The 27,839-nt window shown below is 54.4% G+C and overlaps 1 protein-coding gene and 1 long non-coding RNA gene across 3 annotated transcripts; one reads left to right on the forward strand and one right to left on the reverse strand.

The window, feature by feature from the left end:
• Positions 1 to 238: 238 nt before the first annotated feature.
• MMP28 (matrix metallopeptidase 28) lies at positions 239 to 24,933 on the reverse strand. 2 transcript variants are annotated; one of them, XM_084863518.1, is made up of 8 exons: positions 24,778 to 24,932; positions 13,032 to 13,111; positions 12,615 to 12,802; positions 6,713 to 6,937; positions 4,003 to 4,248; positions 3,134 to 3,283; positions 2,663 to 2,830; positions 239 to 1,758 (listed from the first exon to the last, which is right to left on the reverse strand). In XM_084863518.1, exons 1-8 carry the CDS (start codon positions 24,886 to 24,888, stop codon positions 1,364 to 1,366), a joined length of 1,563 nt encoding a protein of 520 aa, XP_084719644.1. In that variant the 5' UTR covers positions 24,889 to 24,932; the 3' UTR covers positions 239 to 1,363. The 2 variants fall into 2 exon arrangements, with proteins under 2 accessions (XP_084719644.1, XP_084719645.1); XM_084863519.1 differs by lacking the exon at positions 6,713 to 6,937 and having other exon boundaries at positions 24,778 to 24,933.
• LOC311611448 lies at positions 20,415 to 26,996 on the forward strand. Its single transcript, XR_014793113.1, has 4 exons — positions 20,415 to 20,471; positions 21,537 to 21,617; positions 22,230 to 22,363; positions 26,637 to 26,996. It is a non-coding gene; the product is annotated as an uncharacterized lncRNA (long non-coding RNA).
• The last annotated feature ends 843 nt before the right edge of the window (positions 26,997 to 27,839 follow it).

Genomic DNA, 27,839 nt, shown 5'->3' on the forward strand with positions numbered 1-27,839 from the left:
CCGCCCTCCGCCGCCCCCGGGCCTGGGCGGAGCCAGCACAGGCATCCAAGGGCAGTCAGAGGTCACTCTCCCGCTGCGCAGAGGGAAAAAGGAAGGCACGGGGCCAGGAATGCCCGTGGGAAGCTGAGGGCTGAACTTGGCCAAGCCGTTCTCCCGGTCCCCCGAAGCCGGTCTGGCTGAGGTCACGGTGCTGAGGTCCATTGGGTGCAGGTGAGGCGCCGGCAGGTGTATGTGTGTGTGGGGGGTGGGGGTGGGGGGTCTGAGAGCCAGACGCTGCAGCCCTGAGGCTGGCTGAGGCAGAAGGCAGGAGCCCGGGGAGCTGGCTCCTTCGGGAGGAATCCCAGCTATTCCTGCCTGCCAGGAGGAGCTGCTGGAATGCTGTGTGTGTGGCCTGGAGAAGGGAGCCACTGGGAGCACCAGCCTCCCCCAGCCTGCAGCGCCCCCAGCACCCCCAGTCCCCCCCTCCCCAGCGGTGAGGCCCCCAGAGAGCCTGACCTCCCCTGCCACACGCGGTTCTCCATCTGGCCTGAGTGGTGAGGGGAGGGGGCGAGGACATTGAGCTTTTTGAGGAGAAATAGGCTCCCTCTTCCCATCTCTCTCTCTCTCTCTCTCTCTCTCTCTCACACACACACACACACACACACACATGCTCACGCTCACACGCTCACATGCTCACACTCACAGCCTGCTGGTCCTGGCTTGGTCAGAAGTAAGAACAGTCACCACCTCACCAGAATCCACACCCGCCTCCCTCCCTGGAAGCTCTTCCGCAGAAGGCTGACGGCGCCTCCAGGCCCACCAGCGGGGGCACCTCTTTATCCAGCCTCCCCCAGAAAGCTGGGCTGCATCCATCTCCCGCCGGCTCTCAGTCCTGACCCCACGCAGGGCCTCGGGGCCGGAGTCCCTCGTACCCGGCCCATCCAGGCTCTCTGCGGGCAGGCCTCTGTTAAACAGGACACCGTCCTCCAAGAACTGAGCCCGAAGGTCCTCCGGGGAAGGTCCCAGCCTCTCTGCGGAGCCCTGCACCCTGCCTGGCTGCCCAGTGCCGCTGCCTCGGAGGCAGGAGCTGCACCGTCAACAGAAAAAGCAGGATCCCCGCGCCCCAGGGAAGAAGGTCCTTGCGAAAAAGGCTGTGGCCTCTGGGGCCCTTTCTGGCTTCTCCTGGGATTGATCCCGGCCCCACTTCCACGTCCTGGGAACAGCGCCAAGACAGCGAGTGCCCCGGTTCTCCGGGGAGCAGACGCAGACCAACTTCTCCGCTGAGTCTTCTGCAGGGGGGGCCTCCCCGAGGCGTCCGAGACAGGCTCTGCCCCTGGGGCTGGCCACGAGAGCACCTGACGTTCACCATGAGGTGGGGGCGCCTTCAGAACAGGGCACCCCCCGAGTTCACGTGCCAGCAGCCCATCCAGGGCAGCTCCGCCGCCCAGCGGCCCGAGGCTGTCACCCGCCGTGAGGGCTGGTCCAGGCGCCAGTAGCGGTCGTCCCTGAAGAAGATGACGGAGCCGTCCGGCTGGGGCAGGGCCCCGCTGACCTCTTCGGGGGCGCCGCCCCAGTCCCGCAGGCCTCGGGGGTAGTAGGGCTCCACCTGCAGCCCCCCTGGGGCCAGCACATAGTAGCGGGCCCCCTTGAAGAGGACCAGGCGGCTCAGAGGAGGGAAGAAGAGGGCTGCGTCCGGGTGGCGAGGCAGGCCTCCTGCCCGGCACCGCTGAGGAGAACCCCACACCGGCTCGGGGCCCCGGAACCTCCAGCATCGACTCCCTGCGGGGCGTTGGGAGAGCCAGGGTGAGCTGGCAGCTCTCACCCTTTGGGCCTCCACCCCAACTCTGCCCCCCTACCCCAACTCTGTCCCCTGTACCCTCTCTTCCGTCTTGTGTCGGAGCCCAAGGCGGTCAGTGTTTGTGATAAAATGGATCATACTAATTAATATTTGGTTATGAACAGTAGGGGAGGGACTGCTGTGGCCTGGGCTTCCAGCAGGTGTCAGCAGAGGGCACATGGCGCCAAAGGAACATGTCTAGCCCCTCCCTGGGTAGCAGCGGGCACTCCCTGGGTGAGGACTGGGCTCCAGGGAAGGCCAGGGGCTGTCCTCACTGCCACTACTCCTCCCAGTTCTAGGAGGGCAGGGACTTTGGCTCACTACATACCCCAACACCTCCGACCGCGCCCAGGCCATCGAAGGCGCTCCATGCTTGTTGAATGAATGAATGGACACTGTTTACTGCAGTGATACACTGCACACTGCTCAGGCAGGATGTTCTTTCCACCCTTCTTCCCCAACAAACCCGAGGGATTGCGTTCCCCATTCAGAAAATCCAAGCTCCAAGAATTAAGTGACAGCAAGCCCCACCTCCTACAGATTCTGAGGATTCCGGGGAAGGCAGGCCTTTCTGCAGAATCACAGAGCTCGGAGTGGTCCTCTCTCCCCTCCAGACTAGCATGTCAGACTTGCCGGCCACGGAGTCTGACGTGCTTGCTAGAGTCTTCTCTGGGGTTCTCCCACCCTCTCCCTCTCGAACAAGCTGGACACCGCCTCCCGCATCCACCACTGAAGGAATCTCCCGGGAGAGTTCCCCAGGCCACAGGTTGGGGTTGGAATTGAGGTGCCTCCCCTCCTTTGACCTTGGGCAGGACCCCCTTTCTCACCAGCCCCCCGGGATGGTACCTTTGAAGAAGTAGAAGTCTCCGTTCTCCAGTGACACCGCGGCCGCCTCGATGTTGGGGGGTAGCCCGGCCCACCGTTCCTGCAGCGGGTGGGGCCCTGAGACGTTGCCGTCCGCTCCCACCTCCCAGAAGTGGCTCCCTTGGAAAACGTACAGTCGCCGCTGCCGGTCTGCGCAGAGAGACGGGAGAGAGTGAAGCGGGGACCACCCGCCTCCTGCCTTCCGCCCAGGGAAGGGAAGGCGCAGTCCCGGAACCCGGCTCCCACGCTGAGCAGAGAGGTGGCAGCGGGCACAGCTGGCGGGAGGAGAAAGGAGTGTTCTGCTTGGCACGGGCTTGCTGCCTTGCAGAATCCTTGTGGCTTGGAATTTCTGGGTTTTATCCTACCTGCTCTTCCTTGAGCTCCAGTTCTGGAGACCCCTGAAACGTGGGGGAGGAGGGAAGAGGAAGCACTGCATGGGTGGGACCGTCTTACCTACAGTGATGGCGTCAAAGGAAGAGTGGCAGTATTTAGGGCCCTGGGTTTCGGGGCGCCTTCCCTGGGGTCTGTGGGGGTCCCAGGCCTCGAAGTCGGTGAACAGCTTTCCTGGGAGCTGGGTGGCCACAGAGCCGCCCTGGGGCTTCCCTGCACGGGGGAGGGGAGAGGGGAAGAGCACACGGTGGTTAGGAGGGGGTTGCGGGCTCAAAACCCCTTCTCCTTGGCTCCTTTCATCCCTGTCCGATAGGAGGGGCCGGGAGGGAGAGCGGGGGTGGGGTTAAGAATTGTCTTTGGTTGTGGGTGTTAACCATAGCACTAAACTCAGAAGCCCTCGCTCCCATCTCAGTCTGGAAAGAGGCACCGACAGAGACAAACTGGAAGCGGGGGCTCTCCAGGGGTGTGGAACTAAGAAGTGCAGCGCGTACTCTCCTCTGATTCCTGGACGAAGCAGAGGGCGCGTGGACAATAAAAAACGGGTTGGGAGCCACTGGGAGAGAGAGAAAGCGCCGCTGGGAGCAGGGATGAGGGCCCTGGCGTAGGGGGTAGGGGGTGGGAGAAGATGTGAGTCTGAGGACTGGGTCTGGGTGATGGGCAGGGATGTGAGAGCAACTGTGGAGGTGGGGGGTTCGGCAGGACTGTGCCCAGGCATTCGATTCGTTGGGGTTGATCCAGGGCAAGCATGGGAGAGGTGGGGCTTGAGGTTTTTCAGATTTCAGGAGCCTAAGGATTTGGAAGGGCCCGTGATGGGGACCCGCGCTTAGGGTGGAAGATGCAATTGAGGAGCCCAGGCCTGCAGGCAGGGGCGGGCAGTGGCCGGGGTCCGGAGTCCGGGGTCTGGGGTCCAGGTCCGGGGTCCGGGGACTCACCATACAGGCTCTGCACGGCCAGCACGTCGTCCCAGCTGAGCAGCGCGTCGCGGCCCAGCCGCTTGTAGTAGGGCGCCATGAGCGCGCGCGGCGCGGGCGAGTGCGCCAGGCCGAGCGTGTGGCCGATCTCGTGCGCCAGCACCACGAACAGGTTGCGCCCGCGGCGGCGGCTCAGCGACCAGCGCTCGTCCCGGTCGAAGTGCGCTTCTCCGCGGCGCGGCAGGAAGGCGTGCGCCAGGGCGCCCCCTGCAGGCGGCGCGGGGGTCAGGGGGGCCGCCGCCCGCGACCCCCGCGTTCCCACCCACCGCCCAGCGCACATGCCAGGGGAGCGCTGTATTCTGCTGCTCAGTTTCCCTCCCAATTCCGTCTGGCAGGAGCTCAAGGGCGGTGACCCCAGGCCCAGCTGTGGAGTGCAGGCGCTGGGAGGCAGAGGGGTGCGCGTGCTAATGGGGTCAGACTGCCTGGTTTTCCCATTTTCTAGGGGAGTGACCCTGGGCAAGTCTCTTAAACCCTCTGTGCCTTCGCTTCCCGATCTGAAAACAGGGGTGATGATAATGATTTCTTCCTCACAGGGTTTTTCTGAGGATTGAAAAGAGATGTGTGTATCTGTGTGTTACCTACACCGAGTGCCCAGCATATAATAAATGTAGGAATTTCTTTTTAGGAGATCTTGGAGTAGGTACAGGGGTTACCCCAGAATTGTAGCACGAGGGGACCCTGTGGGGTCCTGGTAATGTGTTTTGATCTGGGCACTGGGTGTGTTCATGGGTATGCATAGTTTCTTTAATAAAAAAAAAGTACATGTATTCTTGCCCGGCTGGTGTGGCTCAGTGGTTGAGCATCGACCCATGAACCAGGAGATCATGGTTCGATTCCCAGTCAGGGCCTATGCATGGGTGGGTTGTAGGCTTGGTTCCGAGTAGGGGGCGTGCAGGAGGCAGCCAATCAGTGATTCTCTCTTATCATGGATGTTTCTGTCTCTGTCTCCCTCTCCCTTCCAATCTTTGAGGGGGGGGGGGGAGAGGGAGGTGTATGTATTCTTGTGTCCTTGCCTTCCCTCTGCCAGGGCCCCTCTGGGGGTCTTTACTCCCTGCTATAATAGGAGTGAGCAGAAGGAATTGGGCTGGACAGTGATGCTCAAGTGTAGGGTGCCCCAAATTTAGTCTATCAGCCATGCAGTTCCCAGGGCCCCACCTTCAGAGGTCACTTTCTGCAGGGACAGGGGCAGGGGCAGGGGCAGGGGCAGGGGCAGGGGCAGCGGCAGCGGCAGCACACCGCACTGTGGTGATGTTGAGGGTCCCGCCAGTGCTGCCATCTTGGAGCCCAGCCCAACGGGGACTGACAGCGGTCCGGAGGCTGATGCTGAGGAGAGCCTCGTGGGAGTGCAGAGATGGCCACGTGTGGGAAGAACACATGCCTCCCTGTTTTGTATGTGCCCTGAACCGTTTCTGAGCAATGCTCGCCTTTCCATTCAACCCTTACAACGATCTTGGGAGACAGATGGGAGGTGTTTGGCTAAAGATAGAGCACCTGTCCCACATCAGAGAGCTGAGTCCCAGCCTAGTGCTGTCTTTGCTACCAGACTCCACCTGGGGACGGATGGAACGTCTCATGTAGATAATCATGGATGAAATGAATCGTAGGCAAGCATGTGTGTGTCCTACGGCGGGTTCTCAGAAAGCCTAGATTTCTGCCAGCCTTACCCTGGTCCGGGCAGCCGGGCGGAAGGGGCCTTGCTCTGAGTGGGATTGTTGGAAAGCAGGAGAGTGCGGGGGGTGGGGGCCCGAGCTCTGAGGCCACACAGGGCTTAAGTGCCCAGCTGAAGCGGTTTGATCAGGTCTCCTGGCTCCTTAGTGCAGAGGGGGGAAGAGGGGGAGAGGGGGAGAGGGGAATTGGGAGGATGCAGAGGCAGCCTGCGCTTAGGCTCTGCAGGCCAGTGTTGAGCAGAAGAGGGGGATGGGGGAGGGACAGCAGTGTAAATCTCAGCTGGAAGCCTTCAGGTTGGGGGCAGACAGGAGGCCCGTCTGGGCCGTGGGCCTCTGAAGCGCTTCTGTGGCAGGAGCAGGTAGAAGGCCTCTTGCTCGGAGGCAGTGACGGTGACAGTGGCCTGGGGGAGGGCAGGTGTAGGGCAGTGGTGGCTTCAGCCATCCTGGTCTGGAGAACAAGAGAGGCCCAGACACCAAAACCGGTTTGGCTCAGTGGATAGACCGTTGGCTTTTGGACTCAAGGGTCCCAGGTTCGATTCCGGTCAAGGGCACGTAGCTTGGTTGCGGGCACATCCCCAGCAGGGGGGTGTGCAGGAGGCAGCTGGTGGATGTTTCTCTCTCATCGACGTTTCTCACTCTCTATCCCTCTCAATTCCTCTCTGTGTAAAATCAATTAAAAAAAAAAAATAGAGGCACAGGCTTGTCTGGAGGCCGGGGATGGGTGATGGGACTGCAGAAGGCCCTCCCAGAAAAGATAAAATGCTTGTTCGAGTTTGCAAGGCACTTTCCCTGCAGAACCGCCTCTGACCATCCCCACAGCCGCGGGGCACAACATCGGGCAGGTTCTGTTCCCGTTTGACAGGTGAGGAGACTGAGGGCTCTTTGGAGGGGGATGCAGCGTGGGCAAGGCCTCGGGGAGAGTGCATGGTCCTCCACTGCCCTCCGCAGACGGCCCCTCCTAGCAGGGCCCCCCTCTGCCTGGGGAGGGCAGAGGCTGTCAGCACCTGGGCCGTCGAAGGCGTTGCTCAGCCCGTCGTTGTGGTCCCCCTGGTAGAAGGTGAGGCGGATGTCCGCGGGGCCTGTGGCCGGGGCCTCCCAGAACTGCAGCGCCGACACGTTGCTCCAGAGCTGGAAGGCGGCACGCACGGCCCCCCGGACGGCGGGCTCCGGCAGGTGCTGCGGCCAGTTCACCAGGCGGTAGGACAGGTGCTGCTTGTACCACTTGTTGCCTGCCACCCGGAGAGGCCACGTCAGAGCCTGGGGCTGGTCCCCGGGGCAGCACGTATGGTAGGGAGATTGGCCTTCCCCCAGGAGCCCGTGGTCCGGCGGGGAAGACACAGCCCTTGCCTTGCGATGGCCCCCATTTGGCTGGGGAGACCCCGCTCTCAGACAGACCAGCCTACCCTTGTCCTGGAGAATCCCTGTCCAGTGGGTTGGCCTAAGGAGGTCCCTAAGGACCTTGGCCAAGCGGCATCGCCTTCCAAAATATAATAGAATGGGGCGATGCAGCCGCTGCCCAGGAGAACCCCCAGCCTGGAGGACCCTCTGGTCTGGGGTCTCCTCCCGCACAGCCTGGGCCGAGCCTGAAAATCCACTCTGTGCCTCCTGCTGGCAGCAAACCCCCGCCCCTGACAACGGTGCCGGTGCCGGGCAGAGGAGAGGCAGAGCCACGGGGTCACCGCCTCCCTGTCCTTCCTGACTTTCCGGACCAGTCCTCCTCCCCAGCCCTCACACCCTCCGGCCGCCTCCCTTTCCAGCGCTCGGGGCCTGTCCCCGAGTAGCCATCACAAGACCCATTTATGTGAGGTCCCTCCCTGACCCCTGGCCCTCCCGCTCGCTTCCTCAGGGGCCCTGGAGAGCTCTGAGGTGAAAACAAGAACAAAGGGTGTGTTCTGTCGCTGACCGAGAGCAATTTTTCCATCTCCACTCCGCTGGGCCTTTCTATTCCTTTGCCCAGAACCGCAGCAGTTCCTCCCTGAGGGCCGAGACCCGGGCCTCGGGCCAAGCCCCAGGTCAGCTAGTCTTGGTCCAGCGCCAGCTCACCACACGCCCAGGACCGGGGTGCCTCGAAGGCCCACGCTCCGAGTTCTCCTAAGCTGTTTCTGAGCCCTGCACGCTCAGGGACTGGGACTGGGACCCCGAGCACACAAGCTTGGAGGCAGGACTGCTTGGAGGCAGGCCTCTGGGCTCGGGAGCACACAAGAGTCATGTCTTTTGGGCCTCAGTTTCCCAAATAGACCAAATCCATGGGGCCTGGGTGACAGCAGGCAGGGTGGGGTTGACCATGCTGGGGCACCAGCTGAGCGGGCACAGCCCCCCCTCCCCTTGAGGGCGGGGCAGTTGAAGGTCCAGGCCTCCTGCCCCTTTGTCCCAGGGAAGTCCTGGCAAGAGGAGGGAAGTGGTGGGGGTTGAGCCATCTCCTCGGTCAACCTCTCCTCCATTTGGGGGCTCTGAGACCGTGTGTGTGTGTGTGTGTGTGTGTGTGTGTGTGTGTGTGTAAGAACTGCCCCCAGGGTCACACACAAAGTAGGAGCCCAGCCCCTGACACCGAATTCAGTGCATTTTTCCTTCTGAGCAGATAAGCAGACACATGTGCTAAGACTTATAAACATGCCTGCAGGTCGCTCCTCTGGGTGAGCAGGGGCTCTGCGAGAGCTACATTCTCTGGATGGGAGGGAGGGTCACAGGGCAGAGGAGCTGAGCACCCTCTCCCCCTCCCCCCCCCTGAAAGAGGGAGGGGGACGTCCCTTCTCCCACCCCTGAGCCAAGCTCCATTCAAGGCAATGCTGCCTCCTGGCCTGTTTGGCTTGGCAGCCACCCAACCCCTCCCAGCCAGCGAGCAGCCCTCAGGGAGGGGAGAGGGAAGGACTCGACGGGAGGAGAGGCCTGGCGTCCAGAAGCAAGCGCAGCCATTAACACTTCTAGAGCATTGTAAGCGGGCCCTGGGCACTGGGGGGCGGGGAGAGGAGCTGGCATTGGGCTCTTTCACACCCTGCGATGGGCAACCAACCCCAGAGCGAGGGTGGCCCTCACTCCAAAGACAGGGAACAGGGAGGGGGCAATTCTCTCACTCTGGGTGGTCAGGGAAGGTGACAGCTCGAAGGATAAAAGGATACCAGTCCTCTGTGCAGCTGAGGGGTGGGCAGGGAATGGGGACACCTAGGAACAGGAATTGAGAGAAAATGACCATTTTCCTTGCGGGGAGCAGGGTGGTAGGTTGTGGGTGTGCCTGCGGGAAGGAAGGACTGCGGGGCCAGCGGCCTGAGCCCTGTCCACTGGCTTCTCCCAGATTCCTGTCTTTGGAGCAGGCTGGCCACTGCAGGTCCCACCCCAAGTGCCTGGCTTGTTTCCATGGCAACCCCCAGGCGACCCTAGCACCTGGCACTGCACCCTACACCCTTGATCTAACTTCCAAAAGGGGCCCTGACTGGTGTGGGTCGTTTGGTTGGAGCATCATCCCGTACAGCAAAAGGGATTCCCAGTCAGGGCACATACCCAGGTTTCGGGTTTGATCCCTGAATGGGGTGGGTACGGGAGGCAATTGATCAATGTTTCTTTCTCACGTAGAAGTGTTTTTGGTGTTTTTTTTTCTCTCTCTCTCTCTCCCTCTTCCTTCCTCTCTCTCTAAAGTCAATAAAAACATATCCTCGGTGAGGATTTAAAACAATACATTTAAAAAATAATACCCAAAAGGGAAGAGAAGAGGAAAAAGAGATGGGGAGGGAGGAGAGCTAGATTCCTTGCTTGGGCAGGACCCGAGCGAGAGTCCTAACTCCCAATGGCAACCTGCTACGGTGGAGAGAACAAGGGTTGGAATCTCAGTACCTTTCCTTACAAAGGACAGAATCCCTCCGAGCCTCAGTTTCCTTATTTGCAAAGTAGAAATGACATAGCAACCCGTAGCTGCCTGGCACGTGCTGGGTGCCCAGTGATTATCCATTCCCTTCTTCCTTTTCCGCCCCTGAGCTCCCCACCCCACCAGCTCTGGGAGGGGGCGGGGCCACTGAAAACCCGCAGGTGCAGAGGGGAGCAGGCACTTGGAAGAAGGTTGCCAGATTTAGCGAATGAGAATGCAGAATGCCTGGCTAAACCTGAACTTCAGGTCAACACGTCATTATTTTAGTATAAGGACATAAAGACAGAACAATTATTTGGTGTTTATCTGAAATTGAAATTCAACGTGGGAATCCTGCATTTTATCTGGCATTCCTACCCTGGAGCCCAGCTCTCTCGGCACAGCGCTCACCCACATAATGAAAAGTCACTGGCTTCGGGATCCATAAAATTTTTAAAGCACCTACCCATATTCTGGGGTTTTCCACTCATTTTTAAAGCACCTACCCATATTTTGGGTTTTTCCACATCTGGAATCTCACTTAATCCTCCAGTGACAAGAAGGCTTGGCTACCCTCTGGCTGTTTGGCCCTGGGAAAGGTGCCTAAGCTCCTTGTCCATCAGCGTGCCCACCTGGAAGTGAGGGTAATGGTGGTACCTGTCTCAGAGGGTTGTTCCGGGAGAAAATGAGTTAATCTGTTCACAGCTGTGCTTGGCACATCATAAATGCTCAATAGGTGTGAGCTGGTACTATTACACTTTCTTTCCTAAGGCTTAGGAAGGGCTCAGTGCCTGCCAAACCTACAACTTCCTTCTAGGCCCTAGAATCCAGGGACTATCTCCCCACCCAGGGAGGAAAGGAAGTGAAGTCATGTTGTGACCGAGAGGGAAATTCTCTGTCTAACCCGGCCGTCTGGACCAGGGGTCAGACAAGGAAATGGGGCGAGGCTGGTGGGGGGCAGCTGCCTGCCTGAGAGGCGCCTTAGCCCAAATCTCTGTCTAAAAGGGATGCTCCAGCCCTAGCTGGTTAGGCTTAATGGATAGAGCGTCAGTCTGCAGACTGAAAGGTCCCAGGTTCTATTCCGGCCAAGGGCACATGCCTGGATTGCAGGCTTGATCCCCAGTAGGGGACGTGCAAGAGGCAGCCAATCAATGATTCTCTCTCATCCTTGATATTTCGATCCCTCTCTCCCTCTCCCTTCCTCTCTAAAATCAATAAAATATATAGTTTTTAAAACAAAATAAAAGGGATGCTCCAAATTTGACAGTGACCAACAGACACTCCATCAGATTCTCCCTTGGGGTGTGAGAAGATGAGGTGCTACTGGGAGGAAGCATCCTGAGTGCTCAGGTCATGCCCTGACCGTCCAGGAGGCATCGTCCCTAATCTCCATGGAATCTAGCCTGGAAGTGTTGCTGCTGAGTCTGTGTCTGGGGCTGCCCCCCTTTCCGCTGTATTCTCACAATCTCTTCCCCCCCCCCCCACTTCCTTTAAATTGATTTTAAAGAGAGAAGAAGGGAGAGGGAGAGAGAGAGAGAGAAACATCAATGTGGGAATAGAACATTGATCAGCTGCCTCCTGCAGGCCCCCTCCTGGGATTCCAGCTTGAAACCTGGGCATGTGCCCTGACAGGGAATCCAACCTGCCCTCTTTCAATAGATGGGATGACGAGCCAACCAACTGAGCCACGCTGGCCAGGGCAAGCCCCCTCCGCTTGGTTATCAGAACTCATCTCTCCTTTGCATCCTTAAAGGGCCTGTGTCTCAGATGAGGAAACAGCAAAGTAACTCAGCTCGGGTCACACAGCTGAACCCAGAGCCAGAGCCCCAGGAATGTTGCTCTTCCTGCTCTGCCAGGGCCTCCTGTGCTCAGGCCTGGTCCTTCTCCTCTGCTGCCCAGGACACCGTGTCAGCACCGGAGACCCGGGGCAGCTGGGAGTGTAGACACAGCTGAACTGGATCGGCGAATACCTGGAAATGGCCATCCTCCAGCAGCTGAGGGGAAATGCCCTCCATTTCCTTTGGGGTTAGCTAAGAAATGAAAACAAACTATGTGCCTTCTGGCCTGGTTCCTAATGGCTATGGTCGGTAAAAGTAGTTACTGCAAATTCAAAGAGACAATCGCCCGAAGGGCTCACAGTAAAATTCATTCCAGGTAAAAAGCTGACTAAACAACCCCGAATCTTGAAAACGGCAGAAGATGACCAGAGGAAATGAGACTTAGTAAACTGCAAAACTTGTTACTGATGAAGAATGGACAGGAGAATAAAATCTTTACAAATCTTAGATAAGTAACCTTTGACCCTGGAAGACTGGATTTGGCCAAAGAAGGAGGAAGAAGTGAAGAGAAGAAAAAAAAAAAAACCCTACAATTAAATCATAACAGGAGGAAGTGTAATGCCTAAAATGTGTTCTGATGAAATGTTCAGAAGAGGCAAATCCACAGAGACAGAAAGTAGATTCATGGCTGCTAGGAGCTGGGGGAGGGGGCTGGGAAGGGCCAGCTCAGGGGCTTGGGGTTTCTGCTTGAGGTGATGAAAACGTTCTGCAATTGCATTGTGATGATGGTTGCACAATTCTGCAAATATGCTAAAAGCCACTGGACTGTAGGCTCCCAATGGGTGAATTGTATTGGCATGTGAATTAGAGTTCAATCAAGCTGCTGAAAATGTACTATGGACAAAATCAAACTGATGGATGGATCCCATCCTTGTTGGATAATCCTTATGAAAAAGAACCGATTCTGATGAAAATAACTCCAGTGAAATAGAAAGAAGCGTGTTGGCCACAGTTTGACTGCCCTGCATAGCAAACTGGCTGAGAAATCAAGTGGGCCCGATGGGGTTCGAGCTGGACAATACTTGGCACGATGACCATTCATCAGCATGGGCATCATTCTGATGTAGGTGTCTTTGTTCACAAACACGGTCCTCAGGTCCCATTGTGCTCCCCGCCCCCACGCCAGGGACGAGGTTATGGACACAGCCCAGGCCGAGGCGGAGCCCTTTTTCTGGCCGTGGGGCTCCGGGATGGCGAGGAATCCCATCCTAGCGAGATGGCCACGGTGCTCACCTTGTTTTGCAAAGCGTTTCTTGCGCCTCATTTTGGCCCGGCGTCCGGCAAACAGGGCGCTGACCCACTTGGTCCGGGCTGCCTGGCCGTCAGTATCCGCCACCCCACAGCGGGGCAGTGTCATCTGGTGGAGGGTGGCGGGGTCCAGGACACCACTGATGGGCAGCTGGGACACCCACTGGAACTCCCTGCGGGGAGGAATTGAGATAAAGGACCACAAAGGGAGGGTGGGTGGTGAGAGCGGGGAGCTTCCCTGGATACAGCAGGAGGCTGGGGCGGGTGGGAGTGGGCGGTTGTGGGGAGGAACAATGGAGCATGGCCCCCTGGACCCACATGGGGGCAGCCTTCCCCCAGGAGGGAGGAGATGACCTAAGCGTATACCCAGCACTGCCAAACCCTCACGCCCCTCCATCCTACCTGATGGCATTGCTGAGTCGCGTGGAGGAGGGAGCTCCAGGGGCCTGTTCACTGAGGTAGCCATACCTCTCCAGGAATGCCTGGGGGAGAGAGGAGCATCTGCCTTTCCCACTGTGTGGCATCCTTTCCCTTCCCGTGACCCCCAAGTGTCCATGGCACCTGCATCATGCCTGGACTCACCCCTCGTCCCAACAGGGTCCATGAGCTACAGCAGAAAGGGTTCTGGCATCAGAGTCAGGACCTGGACTTCATCCCAGGCCACCAACCGCTAGCCGATGGTCTTGAGCAAGTCACTCATCATGCTTGAACCTTAGCTTCTTTATCCCTAACACTGGCCACGCAGTCCCTGCCCTGAGTGTCGCATGGCATTGTCAGCGGACGGTAGAGTCAGGCCTGCCTGGGTTAGAATCCCAGTTAGCAAGCTGCTGCCCTCAATCACTGGTTTCTCAATTGTAACGTGGATTTAGAAATAGTACCTGCTTTACAGGGTGTGTGTGTGTGAGTGAATCACCACAGTAAATGTAAAGTACTTACCACAGTACCTCTCACCTAGCCCAGGCTCCACACAGGGCAGCTATTATAACTTTATGTAAACATACATGATCGATATGCCTCAACTCTTCTCCTGACACCTGCCATCTCTTTAGGAACATTTCGGGATTGGTCAGGAGTTGAGCTGATCCCCTGCGGGCTCTGCCAAGCATGGATTGGGGATTAATTACCTAATGCTGGCTACTCCCTAAACAATTGCACTCCTCCCGAACGCAGATATATTTAAGAACAATGGCCTTACCTTCAACCCTATGGTTTATACGAAACCTTAACTCTCTAGAGAAGCACTGTTTGAATTCGAAACCTGCAACTTCCTTTCATTCATTTGTTTGATTATTCATACAATGTACTAGGTACATTGCCAGGTGCAAGAGTCAACAAGACACTCTTAAAGGAACCTATATGTACACTTGTGGACGGGGACAGACAATGAAAGCACAGATAGCAAATAAAGGAGAACGTTTGATGCTATAAAGAAAAGAAACGGAATGATGTGATTGAGAATAACTTAGACACTTTACATGAGGAGGTCAGGGAAGGTCCCTCTGAAGAGCTGATATTCGATGTGAGCGTCCTAAAGAATGAGACATGCCTGGCTGGTGTGGCTCAGCAGTTGAGAGTTGACCCAGGAACCAAGAGGTCACCATTTGATTCCCTGTCAGGGCACATGCCCAGGTTACAGGCTGGATCCCCAGTAGGGGGCGTGCAGGAGGCAGCCTTGGGATAATGTTCCTCTCTTATTGATGTTTCTATCCTTCTCCCTTCCTTTCTCTCTAAAAATCAATAAAAACATTTGGATAGAATGAGAAGTAGCTAGCCTTGCACTGAGGTGGGAAAGGGGGTTTGGGCAGAGGGAGCAGCAAATGCAAAGGCTGAGCTAGGAAGGACGTTGCCTGTTTGCGGCATAGAAGGAGGGCTGGGGCAGTGGGTTCACGTGTAGCCGCAGGAAACGTGATGACATCAGAGGCAGGCCAACTGTCCGTCGGGGTAAGAAGTGTGAGTTTTATTTGCATCTTCCTGGTGGGTTAATTGTGGGGAATGAAAGAAAGAGAGGAATCCAGGACGGCTCCTACGTGTTTGCCTTAGAAGATGATGCCATTTACTGTAGGAGAAAGCCTGAAGGAAAAATGGGGCGTGTGTGTGTGTATGTGTGTGTGTGTGTGTGTGACTAAGATCGACTCTGATGAGGTCCGTTGGCGCTGGCTGAGTGATCCTGGAGCTCAGAGAAGCTGGAATCTCAGCACGTGGGTGATGGGAAGCTGTGGGGCTGGAGGAGAACACCCCATCCCCCACATGCCTTTTACTCACTGCCGCCCGGGAAGCCGCTCTCTCAGCAGCCGCTGGAGAGAAGTGTGTGATTCATTGTCCTTACCGGTCACCTGTCCTACCCTGAGAAGGGGGGGGGGTGTCACTGTACTTGGCTCCCTGCTTGCCTTTCTCACTGATGAAGCTGCAGGAATGGGTTCTTTAAAATGTCACCGGGCTGCTTAATTCTCATGCAGACACACGTTGTCTCTCAATTTTTACCCCTCTTTGCTATGTTACAGAAATCATTTTCTGTTTTCCCTGTTCTTTTACTCACTTGTATTTGCTGCATTTTTTTTTTTAAATCCTCACTCAAGGACGTTTATTGATTTTTAAAAATTTTTAATCTTTTATTAATTTCAGAGAGGAAGGAAAAGGGAGAGATAGCAACATCAATGATGAGAGAATCATAGATTGGCTGCCTCCTGCACGCCCCCCACGGGGGACCAAGCCCTGACAGGCATGTGCCCTGACAGGGAATCGAACCGTGACCTCTTTGCTCATAGGTCAATGCTCAACCACTGAGACACACCAGCCGGGCTGTTTATTGATTTTGAGAAAGAGAGGGAGAGAGAGTGAGAAAGAAATGTGAGAGAAACATCCATTGATGTCTTCCGCACCTGCCCTGACAGGGATCAAACCTGCACCCCAGTAATGTGCTCTGATCCAGAGTCAAACCTACAACCTCTTGGTGTACGGGACGAGGCCAGGGCCTTTGCTGCATTTCTTCACTCCGGTCAACTCCAGTCATAGCTGCTGCCTCGAGAAAAAGGCACCTATTGGGAAGGAAACTAGACACTGAGCCAGGACCCCAAGCCCCTAAGCCTTTGCCAGCATCCAGCCTCCTCTTGGTGGATTTCATTACATCCGTCCTTAGCAACCTCCACGTCCTCTTCTCCTTAAAGCCACTTCCCATAAGGAGCCCTTATTCTGGACCACAGAACACGCCCCAAGCCTGCTTTATTGTTTTCCTGCCCTAACTCATTAGACTTTCAGCCCTATTTTCTGTTTTCCCTTTTCACGAGCACACTATTTTTGGGATGCATAATGGATTAAGGGAGTTTTTGTGGCTTAATCTGGAAGACTATTTACGGCTCAAAATAGTGTGGCATCATGGAATAACCACTGGGCTTGGAATCCAGAATCCGTTCCCAACCCTGACCCTGCTGGGTGGCCAGGGACAGATGACGTCACCTCTCTGGGCCTCCACTTCCTCAGCCACAATGTGAGAACAAGGGCACCTCCCCCCTTCCCCCCCGCAGGATTCTCAGAAGGATTAAATAAAGCAGTGCGCGTCTAGCGTCGTGCCTGCTATAGTTCATGCTCAATAAACAGTTTATCTGGCTGGTTTAACGTACAGGGGAAAACTAGCAACAGGCTTTGGGAATGCAGCACATCTGTGAGAATGGGAGCTGCTTTGAATGAGGCAGTGACACCTCGGTTCTCCTCTCCGGGCAGGTGCTCCATCCCAGAAGCGCCTCGCCCAGCCAGGTGCCTGGCTCTCTTCCTCGCCTCTTCCCTTTCCCCTGGTGAGGATGGAGAGGGCGCGGCTTTTTACCGGAAGCCAGGGAGTGAGAGTGTCCGCAGAAGCCGTTTTGCTGAGTGAGTGATTTGGAGGAGACTGGGTCACAGGCCATGGGGCTGGCACTCCCTGTGCCTCTCCCCCCAGACCCACCCAGCCCTTATCAGGGAGTTGGCCCCAGGTCTGGAGCTAGGAAACCTTGGACAGAGGGGGAGAAGGGAGGGGAAATGGACGAGCTGCGGCGTCTCCTGTTTCCTGGCTGGGCCCGTGCCTGGTGCTTTGGCAGGCACGGTGGGTGGAGGGCGGGATGGGGGTGGAGGTGTTTTTTTCAAGGGTCCCTAGGAGGGGAAGTCCTGAGAAGTCCTTTCTCCTGCCCGCCTCTGGGACCCTGCGGGCTGCCAGGCATAGCCGAATTCCCGGGAAGCAGTGAGCCTGTGTTCACACGAGCCAACAGACACCAAAAGAATGAGGGAGAGAAATCTCAAGAATTTGACATTTTGTATTTCCACAAAAGCCCTGAAGTATTATGATGGAGATTAGCAGGACTTAAAAACTCCCTTATAGCCCTAAACAGTTTGGCTCAATGGATAGAGCAGGGGCCTGCAGACCAAAGGGTTGCGGGTTCGATTCCGGTCAAGGGCACTGCACCTCTGATGCGGTCTCAATCCTGGCCCGGGTTGGGGCACGTGCAGGAGGCAACCAATGGATGTCTCTCTCATATCGATGTTTCTCTCTGTCTCTGTTGTCCCCTTTACTAGCTCTTTTAAAAAAAATCAATGGGAAAATATCCTTGGGGGAGAATTAACAACAACAACAAAGAACCCTCTTACACTTATTTCCTGTTTACTATGCCTCTGATTAAAGTGTTTTCCATTACAGAAAGGGTCTCCTGAATCCCGCCAGAGCCCAGAGCCGAGTGCTCTGTAGTTCTGTCGAGGGGGGCAGACCTATGTCCCTGGTGAGGAGGAGGCAGGGTTGAGGCACCTCTGCTCCTGCAGCCGCCCCTAACCCATTTGCCGTGCCTCAGTTTCCCCTGCAAAGGTGCGAGAAACGTCCCTGTCTGCATCAGAGCAGGGTGTGGGGCAGAGGACACCGAGGCACAGGGATCCCGGGAAAGGGGGCAGGCCTGAGAGGCGGAGCTCTCGTTTTCATCTCAGCTCCACGCGAACAGCCTCCTCGGAGGCGTCATTTCCCTTCCAGGCGGCAGTGTTCCTGGGGCCTGTGTCCTCCCAGGGACGCCCTGAGCCCCAGCCGTGGCCTTCTGCCCCCCTTCATGGAGGCAGCACCCGGCCCGCTCCGCTCTGCCTGGCAATTCTCGCTCCCCTGTTCTCCACCCACCCCGTGCTGAGGAGCCCAGCGCTGGAGCTGCGTGGAGAGGAAGCCGTGGGGCCGTGCCCTCTGTGATTCACCTGCCCGGGTTTAAAAGCTGGTGCCAACCTGCCTCACCCTCCCGGTGGTGGCTGGGGCCGCTTTCCTGGGAGTCATCTCTGGAAAGCCCTGGGCGTGGCTGGGATGTTTGGGTAAAACAAGAATGGTTCCCCCTGGAGCCCAGAGAGCTCAGCGGAATCAGAGCGCCGGGGGTTCTAGCCCTGCATCCGTCCTGACTTGTCATGACAGGGTGTGTGGGTCCCAGCCCATCTGATGCCTGAGGGAAGGGGCTATTCTGGCCAGGGCAAGACAAGCAATAAGGTTTAGCAAAACGAATCCAGGGCTGAGTCAGGAACTCTGAGTCACTGGCCTGGCAGGACAACAGTCCTGGGCTGAGTCTCATTTAAATTTAAATATATATATATATATATATATATATATATATATATATATATTGATTTAAGAGAGGAAGAGGGAGAGATAGAAACATCAATGATGAGAGAGAATCATTGATCAACTGCCTCCTGCACACCCCACTCTGGGGATCTAGTCCACAACCCAGGCATGTGCCCTGACCAGGAATTGAACCGTGACCTCCTGGTTCATAGGTCGAGTCTCAACCACTGAGCTTCACTGGTTGGGCTGAGTGTCTTGAGTTTTATTCCTGGGGCTGCTGCTAGCTATGTGTCCTTGGGTGAGCCCTGCACCTTTCTGGGCCTTAGGTTCCTCTTTTGTAAAACGAGAGAGTCGGATTAGAGCTAAGATATACTCCAGGTCTGTCTATTATTGTAGCTTTGCTTCTGTGTGATCTATGACACGATTACTTAACCTCTCTGTGCCCCAAAGTCTAAAATGGGGGTAAGAGTACTGCTTATGTTTCTCATAGGAGCATCATGAAAATCCAGTAAGAAGGTGCTTTGGGATAATTGTCCCATTGAAAACATTATTTTCCCTGCCCTAGCCGGTTTGGCTCAGTGGATAGACCATCAGTTTGTGGCCTAAAGGTTCTTGGGTTCGATTCTGGTCAAGGGCACATGCCCAGTAGGGGGCATGCAGGAGGCAGCCCATCAATGATTCTCATCATTGATGTTTCTCTCTCTCTCCCTTTATGAAATCAATAAAAATATATATTAAAAACAAAACATTATTTTCCCCTCTATAGTCACAGAGCTTTATTGCTGGAAGTCTAGGAGGGGCCAGCTCCCAGTCTCAAGTCCACAGAGTGGCTGTGACACCCTCCATATCAAAGAATTCCGGCAGCAAAAATGAGCCCAGAGGGGGATGAGGACAATTATGTGATACCATAATCAATTAAAAAAAAAAAAAAAAAAGAGCCCAGAAATTTAAAAATTGCAAAATGGCAAGTTCATAGAGAAACCATGTTGCTTTATCTATGATTTATTCCAGCTCATTTCATGTTCATTATGATTTTAGGCTTTTCAAAGTGATGCTACGTGACTGTGTTTTATCATTTAATACATCTTTTGCATGATTAGCCAAGTCAAGATTCGAGGGATGATTGTTGGTGTTCTGCCTTGCACGTCCTATAAATAAAGCTGTTTTCGGGTAATCAAGAGCACAGTGAGTGCTTGGCCACTTCAGAGTTTTTAAGGGGATTATGCCTTCGAGCATCACAAACACGTTGTAAGAACAGAGGCCAGCGGGTATTATTCCCATTTTATTTTATATTTACTTATTTAATTGATTTTCTTGATTTCAGAGAGAAAGGGAGAGGGAGAGAGATAAACATCAAGATGAGAGAGAACCATCAATTGGTTAACTCTGGCAAGCCCTCTTCTGGGGATGGAGCCCACAATCAACACATGTGCCTTGACCATGACCTCCTGGTTCCTGGGTCGATGCTTAACTGCTGAGCCACACCTGCTGGGCTTATTCTTATTTTATTTTAGTCAATCCTCACCCAAGGATTTTTAAAATTTTCATTGCTTTTAGAGACACTGGAAGAGAGGTGGACGGGGGTGAGAGAAAGAGAGGGAGACATCAATGTGAGAGAGACACATCAACTGGTTGCCTCCCACACACATCATGGTGGCCAAAACCTGCACCCTTTGGTTCACAGGCCAATGCTCTAACCACTGAGCAACTGGCCAGGGCTGTTATTCCATTTTAAAGATGAAGAAAGTAAGTCTCCGAGGAGTGCAGTACATTGGTAAAAGGTCTTAGTGAGCTGAAACCGGTTTGGCTCAGTGGATAGAGCGTCAGCCTGCGGACTGAAAGGTCCCGGGTTCGATTCCAGTCAAGGGCATGTACCTTGGTTGCGGGCACATCCCCAGTAGGGGGTGTGCAAGAGGCAGCTGATCGATGATTCATCCATGTTTCTAACTCTCTATTCCTCTCTGTAAAAAAATCAATAAAAAAATATTTTTTTAAAAAAAAGGTCTTAGTGAGGGACAGAGCCAGTATGTGAGTCCGACACCTCTCCAGGATGTTTTATTGCACATTTTAACAAGTGACTCAGAGGCTTTCAAAGTGAAGGAGCAAGAGCCAAGCTGCCCTCCCCACTGCGGAGACAGCCCTCAAAGAAGAAGGAGGCAGAATTGGGCTCTTTCTAAGCGGCTCCCTTCTGTCTCCTCTGCAGGCAGGCCAGGGGCAGAGCGGAGGGAAGAAGCTGCTCGGTAGAGGCTGGGATCACACCCCATCGCACCCCAAACCAGTCCTCTGACCAGCCAGAGGTATGTAACAGCACCAAAGCATGTTCCTTCACAAAGACAAACATTGGACTCCAGGATGCATACGCTCTGACCAGGGCCTGGGATGGGGAGGAGCCTGCAACTTGGGTACGCGCCCTTGACCAGAATCGAACCTGGGACCTTTCGGTTCGCAGGTTGACGCTCTATCCACTGAGCCAAACCAGCTAGGGCCACCGTACTAGATTTCTTGGTTTTCAAGCTGGCTTGACAACTGCTTTCCCACCAACTCCTGCTTCTCTGGGACCCTTCAGAGTGTCTCCTGCACTTCCATTCACCCTGTACCCATGAGTCACTGAGCTGAGCCCTTGGGAATGGCTCCCACACCCGGGCTTCTGAGTTTCTGACTCACACGAAGTCAAATAAATGGCTCTGGGCTATGAGAAGCAGACACAGCATCTGGGGGTGGATACTTCACAGAAGCGCCAATGTTTCCCTGGAGAAACCAACTCCCCAGCTCCTGAAGTGCGCCACCCTGGGAGTGGCTGTGCCGGTCTGCGCAGACCACCACCGCGTGGAAGGCAGGTCCTGCACATACTTGCCTTGTGGTTCTAAGGAAGGTCTGAGCCAAACACGGCAGATAGATCCCTTGGGATAGTCTGTGTCACCCAAGAACAGAGTAGGGCCCGGGTGAGAATGAGAGTGGGGCCAGGATGATGATGTCATTCATTAACCCTCAGTCTCGCAATTGGGCAGTGGAGGCCCTTCCCACCCACCAGTGTGTGAGCGGCCCTAGTTCTGCTAAGTGGGCGACAATGACCTTGTTCATAATGCAGCTTTGTGAGCAGTCAGTCTCCTCCCAGCCAAAGCCCACTCCGGAAAGCCCTCAGTTTTATTACTTTATGAGCACACAGGAGACACATACAGCCATGCACACAGAGACATGGAACACAGGCATGGACACACAGGCAGATGAAATGTACACCAATGCACACGCGCACACGTGCACACATGCGTGCACACACATACACCAAAGTCAATGTTAGTGCTAGAGAGAATCTTAAAAGTCATTTAAACCACTTAAATAAAATTAATGCCCTTATTTTCCAGAGGAAACTGCAGCCTGGAGAAGTGAAGGAAATAACACATTGCGGACCAGGAGTTGTGTTGCTGGCTTTGCCCAGTGGCCAGGTAAGTTTTTACTGAACGAGCACAAAAAATGTTTTACGTAAATGTTAAAGGCACGCTTTAAAGTTAAATACCCATTGCATTTTGAAGTTATGTGTTACATGTCCTTACAGGCTAATATCTTTTTAAAGTAGGACACTTTGTAAAACACTGTGTAATATGAAGTGAGAATTCCCGTGATCCGTCCGCAATGTGTCAAGATCACGCCGTCTGTTTTTATTATTTCTTTCCGTCTATGTTCTGCAACCTGGCCTCTGTCCATGGGCTCAGTAGGACTGCTATGCTCTCCTGGGGTCTAGCTCCCTGCCCCGCGGTCAGGGGATTGCACCTGAGCAGAGAGCCGGAGTGATCGTGGGCTTACTTTGTGCGTTCCCTTCTGCAATGGTTGTATTTCCCTAAATGACCGTGACATTTCCATTTCCATGCTCTTTTCGCAACGTGACTTCAGCACTCCTCCTACCTATTGTGGGAACCATGTTGCCTCCCCTTGACCTGGGGGGTTTGTGACTGATCCAGCAGGTGTGATTATGCCTAACTTCTCAGTCTAGGCCATAAGGAGGGCACAGCTTCTTTTGCTTGTCTGTCTGTCTGTCTGTCTCCCTTTCTACTTCTCAGAACACTTATCTTGGAGACCCTGCCTCCATGTTTTGAGGCAGCCCAAACTAGCCCGCATGGAGAGACACTGTGGATAGGCCCGAATGGGGAGGAACTGAGCTGAGGCCCCGCTGACAGCCAGCATCAACCACCAGGTAGGCGATAAGCATCCTTCAGACGATCCCACCTCCAGATGCTGCACAGCAGAGACAAGCTGCCCTGATGTGCTGTTTGAATTCTGTACCATGGCACCAATGGACATAGTAAATGGCTGTTTTACTTTTCTAAGTTTTGGGGTTATGTGTAATGTAGCCATCGTAAAAGCAACACCATCTGAGAATTACAGAGCTGTGCTATCTGTTGTCCAATGCTGAAAATAGTTTCCTTGTGCATTTTGTGATTGTTTTAGGAGAGCTAGTCACCAAGCCAAGGCTTTAATCTGAGTCTCTGTTCTCTAAAATAATGATAAAGATACTAACAACATTGACAGCAACTTCCTTTTATAAACTACTTTCTAGGAACCAGGGATCTCAATAAAACCACACAATAATCTTGTGAAACGGGCATTATTAACCCCATTGCACAGAGAAGAAAACTGAGGTTCACAGAGGTTAAACCTATGGTTTGCACGCAGGTCTGTCTGTCACCAAAGACCATTCAATTGACCCTACACAGAAACACATCTAGTTGTACCGACATCACACATGCACACACACATCCCAATTTACATATGTACAACATACGTATGTACAGGCATAGGCATATGGAGACACTATGCACCCATTACACATTTCCGGAGTCTTTATGCTTTTAAAATATTTCTTGTTTTCAGAGTTAAAAATCCCCTTTACCGCAATTATGTTAAATAGACGGAAAGAGACTCAATCTGTTAGATATTACATTTCCCAGGATGAAATTCTCTCCATCTGAGGCCACCACAGGCAGGAGCGGCAGAGCTGTTGTCTCTATTCTCCTGCCAAGGATCGCCCGGGACCTGGACACGAGGGGGGGAGTTGGTGAGGGGGGACTCTTAACAGGACTTGGCTTGGTAGACAGAAGCTTTCTCCTGGGGCCACAAGGACTTTGCACTTGATGTTGTAAGATTCTAAATTCAGAGAACAAAATGATTCTTAAATGTCCAGAAGCAGAGAACACAGAGCAAGAGACCAGTGCTTGGAAGGGGACAGGGGCAGGGAGTTTGAGAAAGGACCTTCTTGTTGAAGCGTGATCATTCCCAGATATTCCCGAGCAGCCACAGAAGCCGGCTGTGGGCCCTCCTCCAGTTTCCCAAATTCCTTCCAGGAAAGCCCGCCCCTTCCAGGAAAGGGGGTAAGGGTACTGAGAAGCTCTAAACTGGCAGTTGTAGAGCAGGAAAGATGCTCTTAGGTGGGCACGTCTCAGGGCAGAGTGCTGGGCTCGGTAATTTAGAAGTTATGTGCATCTCTTTGCCTTAAAATAGTGGCAACTCCAGATTTATTTCTGTGAAGAGCTAAGAACACAGAGTCCTGGTGGGGCTTCTCAGTAGTTAGAGCGAGGGCCGTGGTCCAAAGGGTACGTGTGTCTCTTTCACATCCATATTTCTCTCTCTCTCTCTCTCTCTCTCTCTCTCTCTCTCTCTGCCTCCCCTTTCCCCCTGATTCTGATCATCAGTGAGGAAAAAAAACATTCTTGGGTGATGATTAAAAAGCAAAAGAATACAGAAGTGCTTCTCTGGGAGAGAGAGAGAGAGAGAGAGAGAGAGAGAGAGAGAGAGAGAGAGAGAGAGAGAGAGAGGGAGGGAGGGAGGGAGGGAGGGAGGGAGGGAGGGAGGAGAGAGAGAGAGAGAGAGAGAGAGAGAGAGAGAGAGAGAGAGAGAAAGAAAAGGAAAAGGAAAAAGAAAAGAAAAGAAAAGAAAAGAAAAGAGAAGAAAAAAGATGAGACACCGGTGTATTGCTACAATCACCGTAATCTAGAAAATAGATGTCCCAAGCCGACCCCCACTCTCACTTCACAAAAAGTTCTCGCTTATGCAACCTACAGCAAGCAGCTGAGTCCGAAGGAGGAAACTGGAAATGGGAATGTTTAAGGTTCATCGCCACCTTCCTGCCCCTCTTCCAGGAGCACGGCTCAGAGCTCCTCAGAAGCAGCTCTGGATAGTGGTGGAATACTCTCACCCAGTTACCAGCCGCTCAGGAAAGCCGGTTCTGTCGCCGGTGTCCCCGCCCAGTGAGCGGTATCCTCTCCGCCGTGTTTGACGGGTTTCGGATGAATGAACGCCATGCCTCCCCGGCTTAGGTGGCGAGGGGCGGGGGCTGCCTCTCTCTGCGCTCCTGCCTGTCTGTCCCCTCTGGTCTCTCCCTCCTTCCCCGTCCGGGAACAGCCGTGCAGACCCGCGTGCCTGTGTGGTCCCCGCCCCAGCCCGGGGAGAATGCTGCCCCGGGCTCTGTGTGTGCCCTGGTGGAGGGTGCGGGGACAGGGAGAGGACAGAGCAGGTTGCCAGCGCGGAGGGGCAGGCGGGTGGCCGGAATGCGCAGTTCTGGCGGCTCCCCCTCCCGCACGCGGACCTCCGCGGCCCGCACACGCCCCTTACCTCCGCCTCCCGGCGCAGCTCCCGGCCCGCACGCCCCGGGGGCCGGGCGCCCAGGCCGCCGCACAGCAGCAGCGGCAGGGCGCGCAGCAGGAGCCCCGCGCGCGCAGCCATCTCCGCGGGGCGCGGTGGGGCGCGGGGCTGGGGGCGCGGGGAAGCCGCCCGCCGGCCGGCAGCAGCGCTGAGCTCCTCGGATGCTGCGGGTTCGCGCCGCCCGGCACCCAGGGGAGGGCGCCCGGGGGTGGCCAGCGCCCCGACTCCGCGCTGGGCCGCTCCTCCGGGACGCTCCGCCCGGAGCCGGAGGAGGTGCAGCTCCGGCGGTGTCTGCTCAGTGGGTTGCGGGCCCCGAGACCTAAAAGGCGAGGGAGGAAGGGCGGGAGGAGGGGCGGGAGCCCGGCTCCGGCCACACCCACCCGCTCCGCTGCTGGAACGCGGGGTTCCGAAGTTTCCTCCGCCGGCTGCGCGCCTCGCCTGCTGCGCCCTGCCGACCCGTCTCCCGCCCGCCGCCGGCCACCTCGAGTGGATGCAGATCGCTCTGGGGAGGCGGGGTAAAAGGGTCTTGTATCTGAGGCTCATGGATTGTTTCAGCCAGGCTGGCAGGGAGCAAGGACCTGGAGAGGGAAGGAAGGAGCCTTGGGCCGGGTCAGAAGAATTTAATTTGAGTTCCAGCTCTGCTTTTTTTTTTTTTTTTTTTTTTTTTTTTTTTTTTTTTTTAAATATATTTTATTGATTTTTTAACAGAGAGGAAGAGAGAGGGACAGAGAGTTAGAAACATCGATGAGAGAGAAACATCTATCAGTTGCCTCCTGCACACCCTTCAGTCTGCAGGTCGATGCTCTATCCACGGAGCCAAACCGGTCTTGGCTCTGCTTTTTTTTTTTTTTTTTTTTTGGCTAGCAGTATGAATCCTGCCTCAATCTACCTGCTGACTGTGTGGTCTTGGGTAAGCCTTCTCTGAACTGATTTCTCCCATCACTAACCAGGGATAATAATACCAGGCGGAACCATGTCATTGTAGGGAGCATTTGATGAGAGAAGAATGCCTGCAAGTAGCTTGGCACCTTGCTGGCATTAAGAACGCATTTATTAAACGGTAGCTTGCAAAGCACTGTGGACTTTTCGCAAAAGGATTGATTTAACCACGAACTTGGAGCGTCAGTTTCCTCACCAGTAAAATGGGAGCAAATGGTATTTAGTGTCTGGCGTTGCAGGAAGGTTAAAAGAGAGAATGAGTGCAAAGTGCCGCCTGGCTTTACGGATCCCCCGCCGTGGTAGTAAAGGTGGAATGAAATGATTCCCTTGGAGGCCATAGCTAACCTCGTGCTGAGCAAAAGTAAACTGTTTTCCTCATCTGCCTCCGTAACGGCAAGCAGGTTACTGTCTCCTAGTCTCAGTCTGTAACATGCAAAGGACACCGTGATACCCACCTCTCGGAGTTGTGTGGATTAAATGAGTTGTTAGATGTAAAAGTCGTTTGGAATCCATAAAGTGCTAAGCAAATGGAATGAAGTGTTCTTATCCTAAGGCGTAGGGCCTCAGAAAGTTTATTAGTACATAGAATGGTTTTGTTATTTAGAAAAAGATGCCACTCTGGTGGAGGAATTTTTAAAGGGCCCCTCTTTGATTAGACAACCTTCCTCTGAAACAGGCGGTCCGGTGGGTGGAGTAATTAGATAGGCCCCACCCACTTCCCAGCCAACCAATGAAAATGGGTCACGCCTCCTGGACGAACCAATTAGAAACAGATGCTCCTCCGGCAGACCAATGAGGAAAAGGCGCCTTTCAATGGCACAGCTCCGTGCCAGGACTCCGCTGGGGCGTAGAGTTGAGAGTGGATTTCTTTGCCCATCTCCTCTCCACAGATGCCCTTGTGTACATCAGTAAAAAAGAGTCCTTTCCTGGAACGGAGCGCCAGAGGTTGTGGACAAGGCCCGGGCCTTCCCTTCACAGAGCTTTCAGTCTAGCGGGTTAGACTGTAACGAAGATGCTCAGCTAAAGCCAAAACAAGCCACAGGTGTCCAGCGAAGTCCTGTGGTGAGCCTGGATGAGGCAGATTCTGCAGGTAAATTGGGTAAGGTTGCTAGATTTAGCAAATAAAAATACAGTTAAACGAGTATCGGGTTAACGACGCATAATTTTTTTTTTTTTTTTTTTTTAGAATAAGCATGTGCCAATGCACTATTTGGGACATGTTTAAATTAAAAATTTAACCTGAAATTCAAGTTTAACTTGGTGTACTCTTATCTGGCGACGTACATACGTGTTTGTGTGTGTGTGTGTGTGTGTGTGTGTGTGTGTTGGGGAGGATGTCAGAACGTTGCAGGTATGACATGCTATACGGTGCCCTTGGCTAATAAGGTGGATACAAATCTGCTTTGGGCCCGGGAGTTCTGGGGAGTGCCAGTTGGTAAGGACATTGTGGGCCAAGCTGGAGCCAAACCCAGATTTGCCCGTTTTTTCTTGGGAAGAATGTCTCCATCCTTTCCTTTAGCCCGTCCCAGGGGTTTTCTATTTCAGCTGCACTGGTCGGACAGTGGGAGGCAGGAAACAGTGGTCTCAGGAGGGCTGAGTGACTGGGAGGAGACACTCGGATAGCTGACCCTGCTTTTCTCCGCATCCCAGGTGAGACCTGGTCTCTGAACTTCAAAAACTAGCACACTGACTGTGTTTGAAAGTCGACTTCCTCGGCTTTCCTTTTGTGTCCTTGGTTGAATTATTTCATGCCATCCTTACTTCCCCCATTCTCTTTCTGCTTCTGGTCACTTGGAGATGCCATGCAGAGTTGGAAGTGCCTGCAGGAATTTGCCCACCACTCCCCTTGGGCTTCAACCATGCCTTTGCACAGAATGTCTGCTTCCCAGCATGTTTCCATGGTTAGAACCTGGGTAGCAAAAGCTTCTGTTCTGCCAAAACCAGTTTGGCTCAGTGGATAGAGCTTCTGTTTCCCTTCTGCCTCTGAAGCTCACTCACAAGCCCCAGAGCAACAGATTCTGTGGTCTTCTTCAGGAATCTGGAGGTCTATGCAGCCCCACAACTGACTTGCTGTTTGGTGTTACCTTCTAGGA

Source organism: Pipistrellus hanaki, assembly GCF_964339955.1.
Source record: "Pipistrellus hanaki genome assembly, chromosome: 16".
NCBI lineage: Eukaryota > Metazoa > Chordata > Mammalia > Chiroptera > Vespertilionidae > Pipistrellus > Pipistrellus hanaki.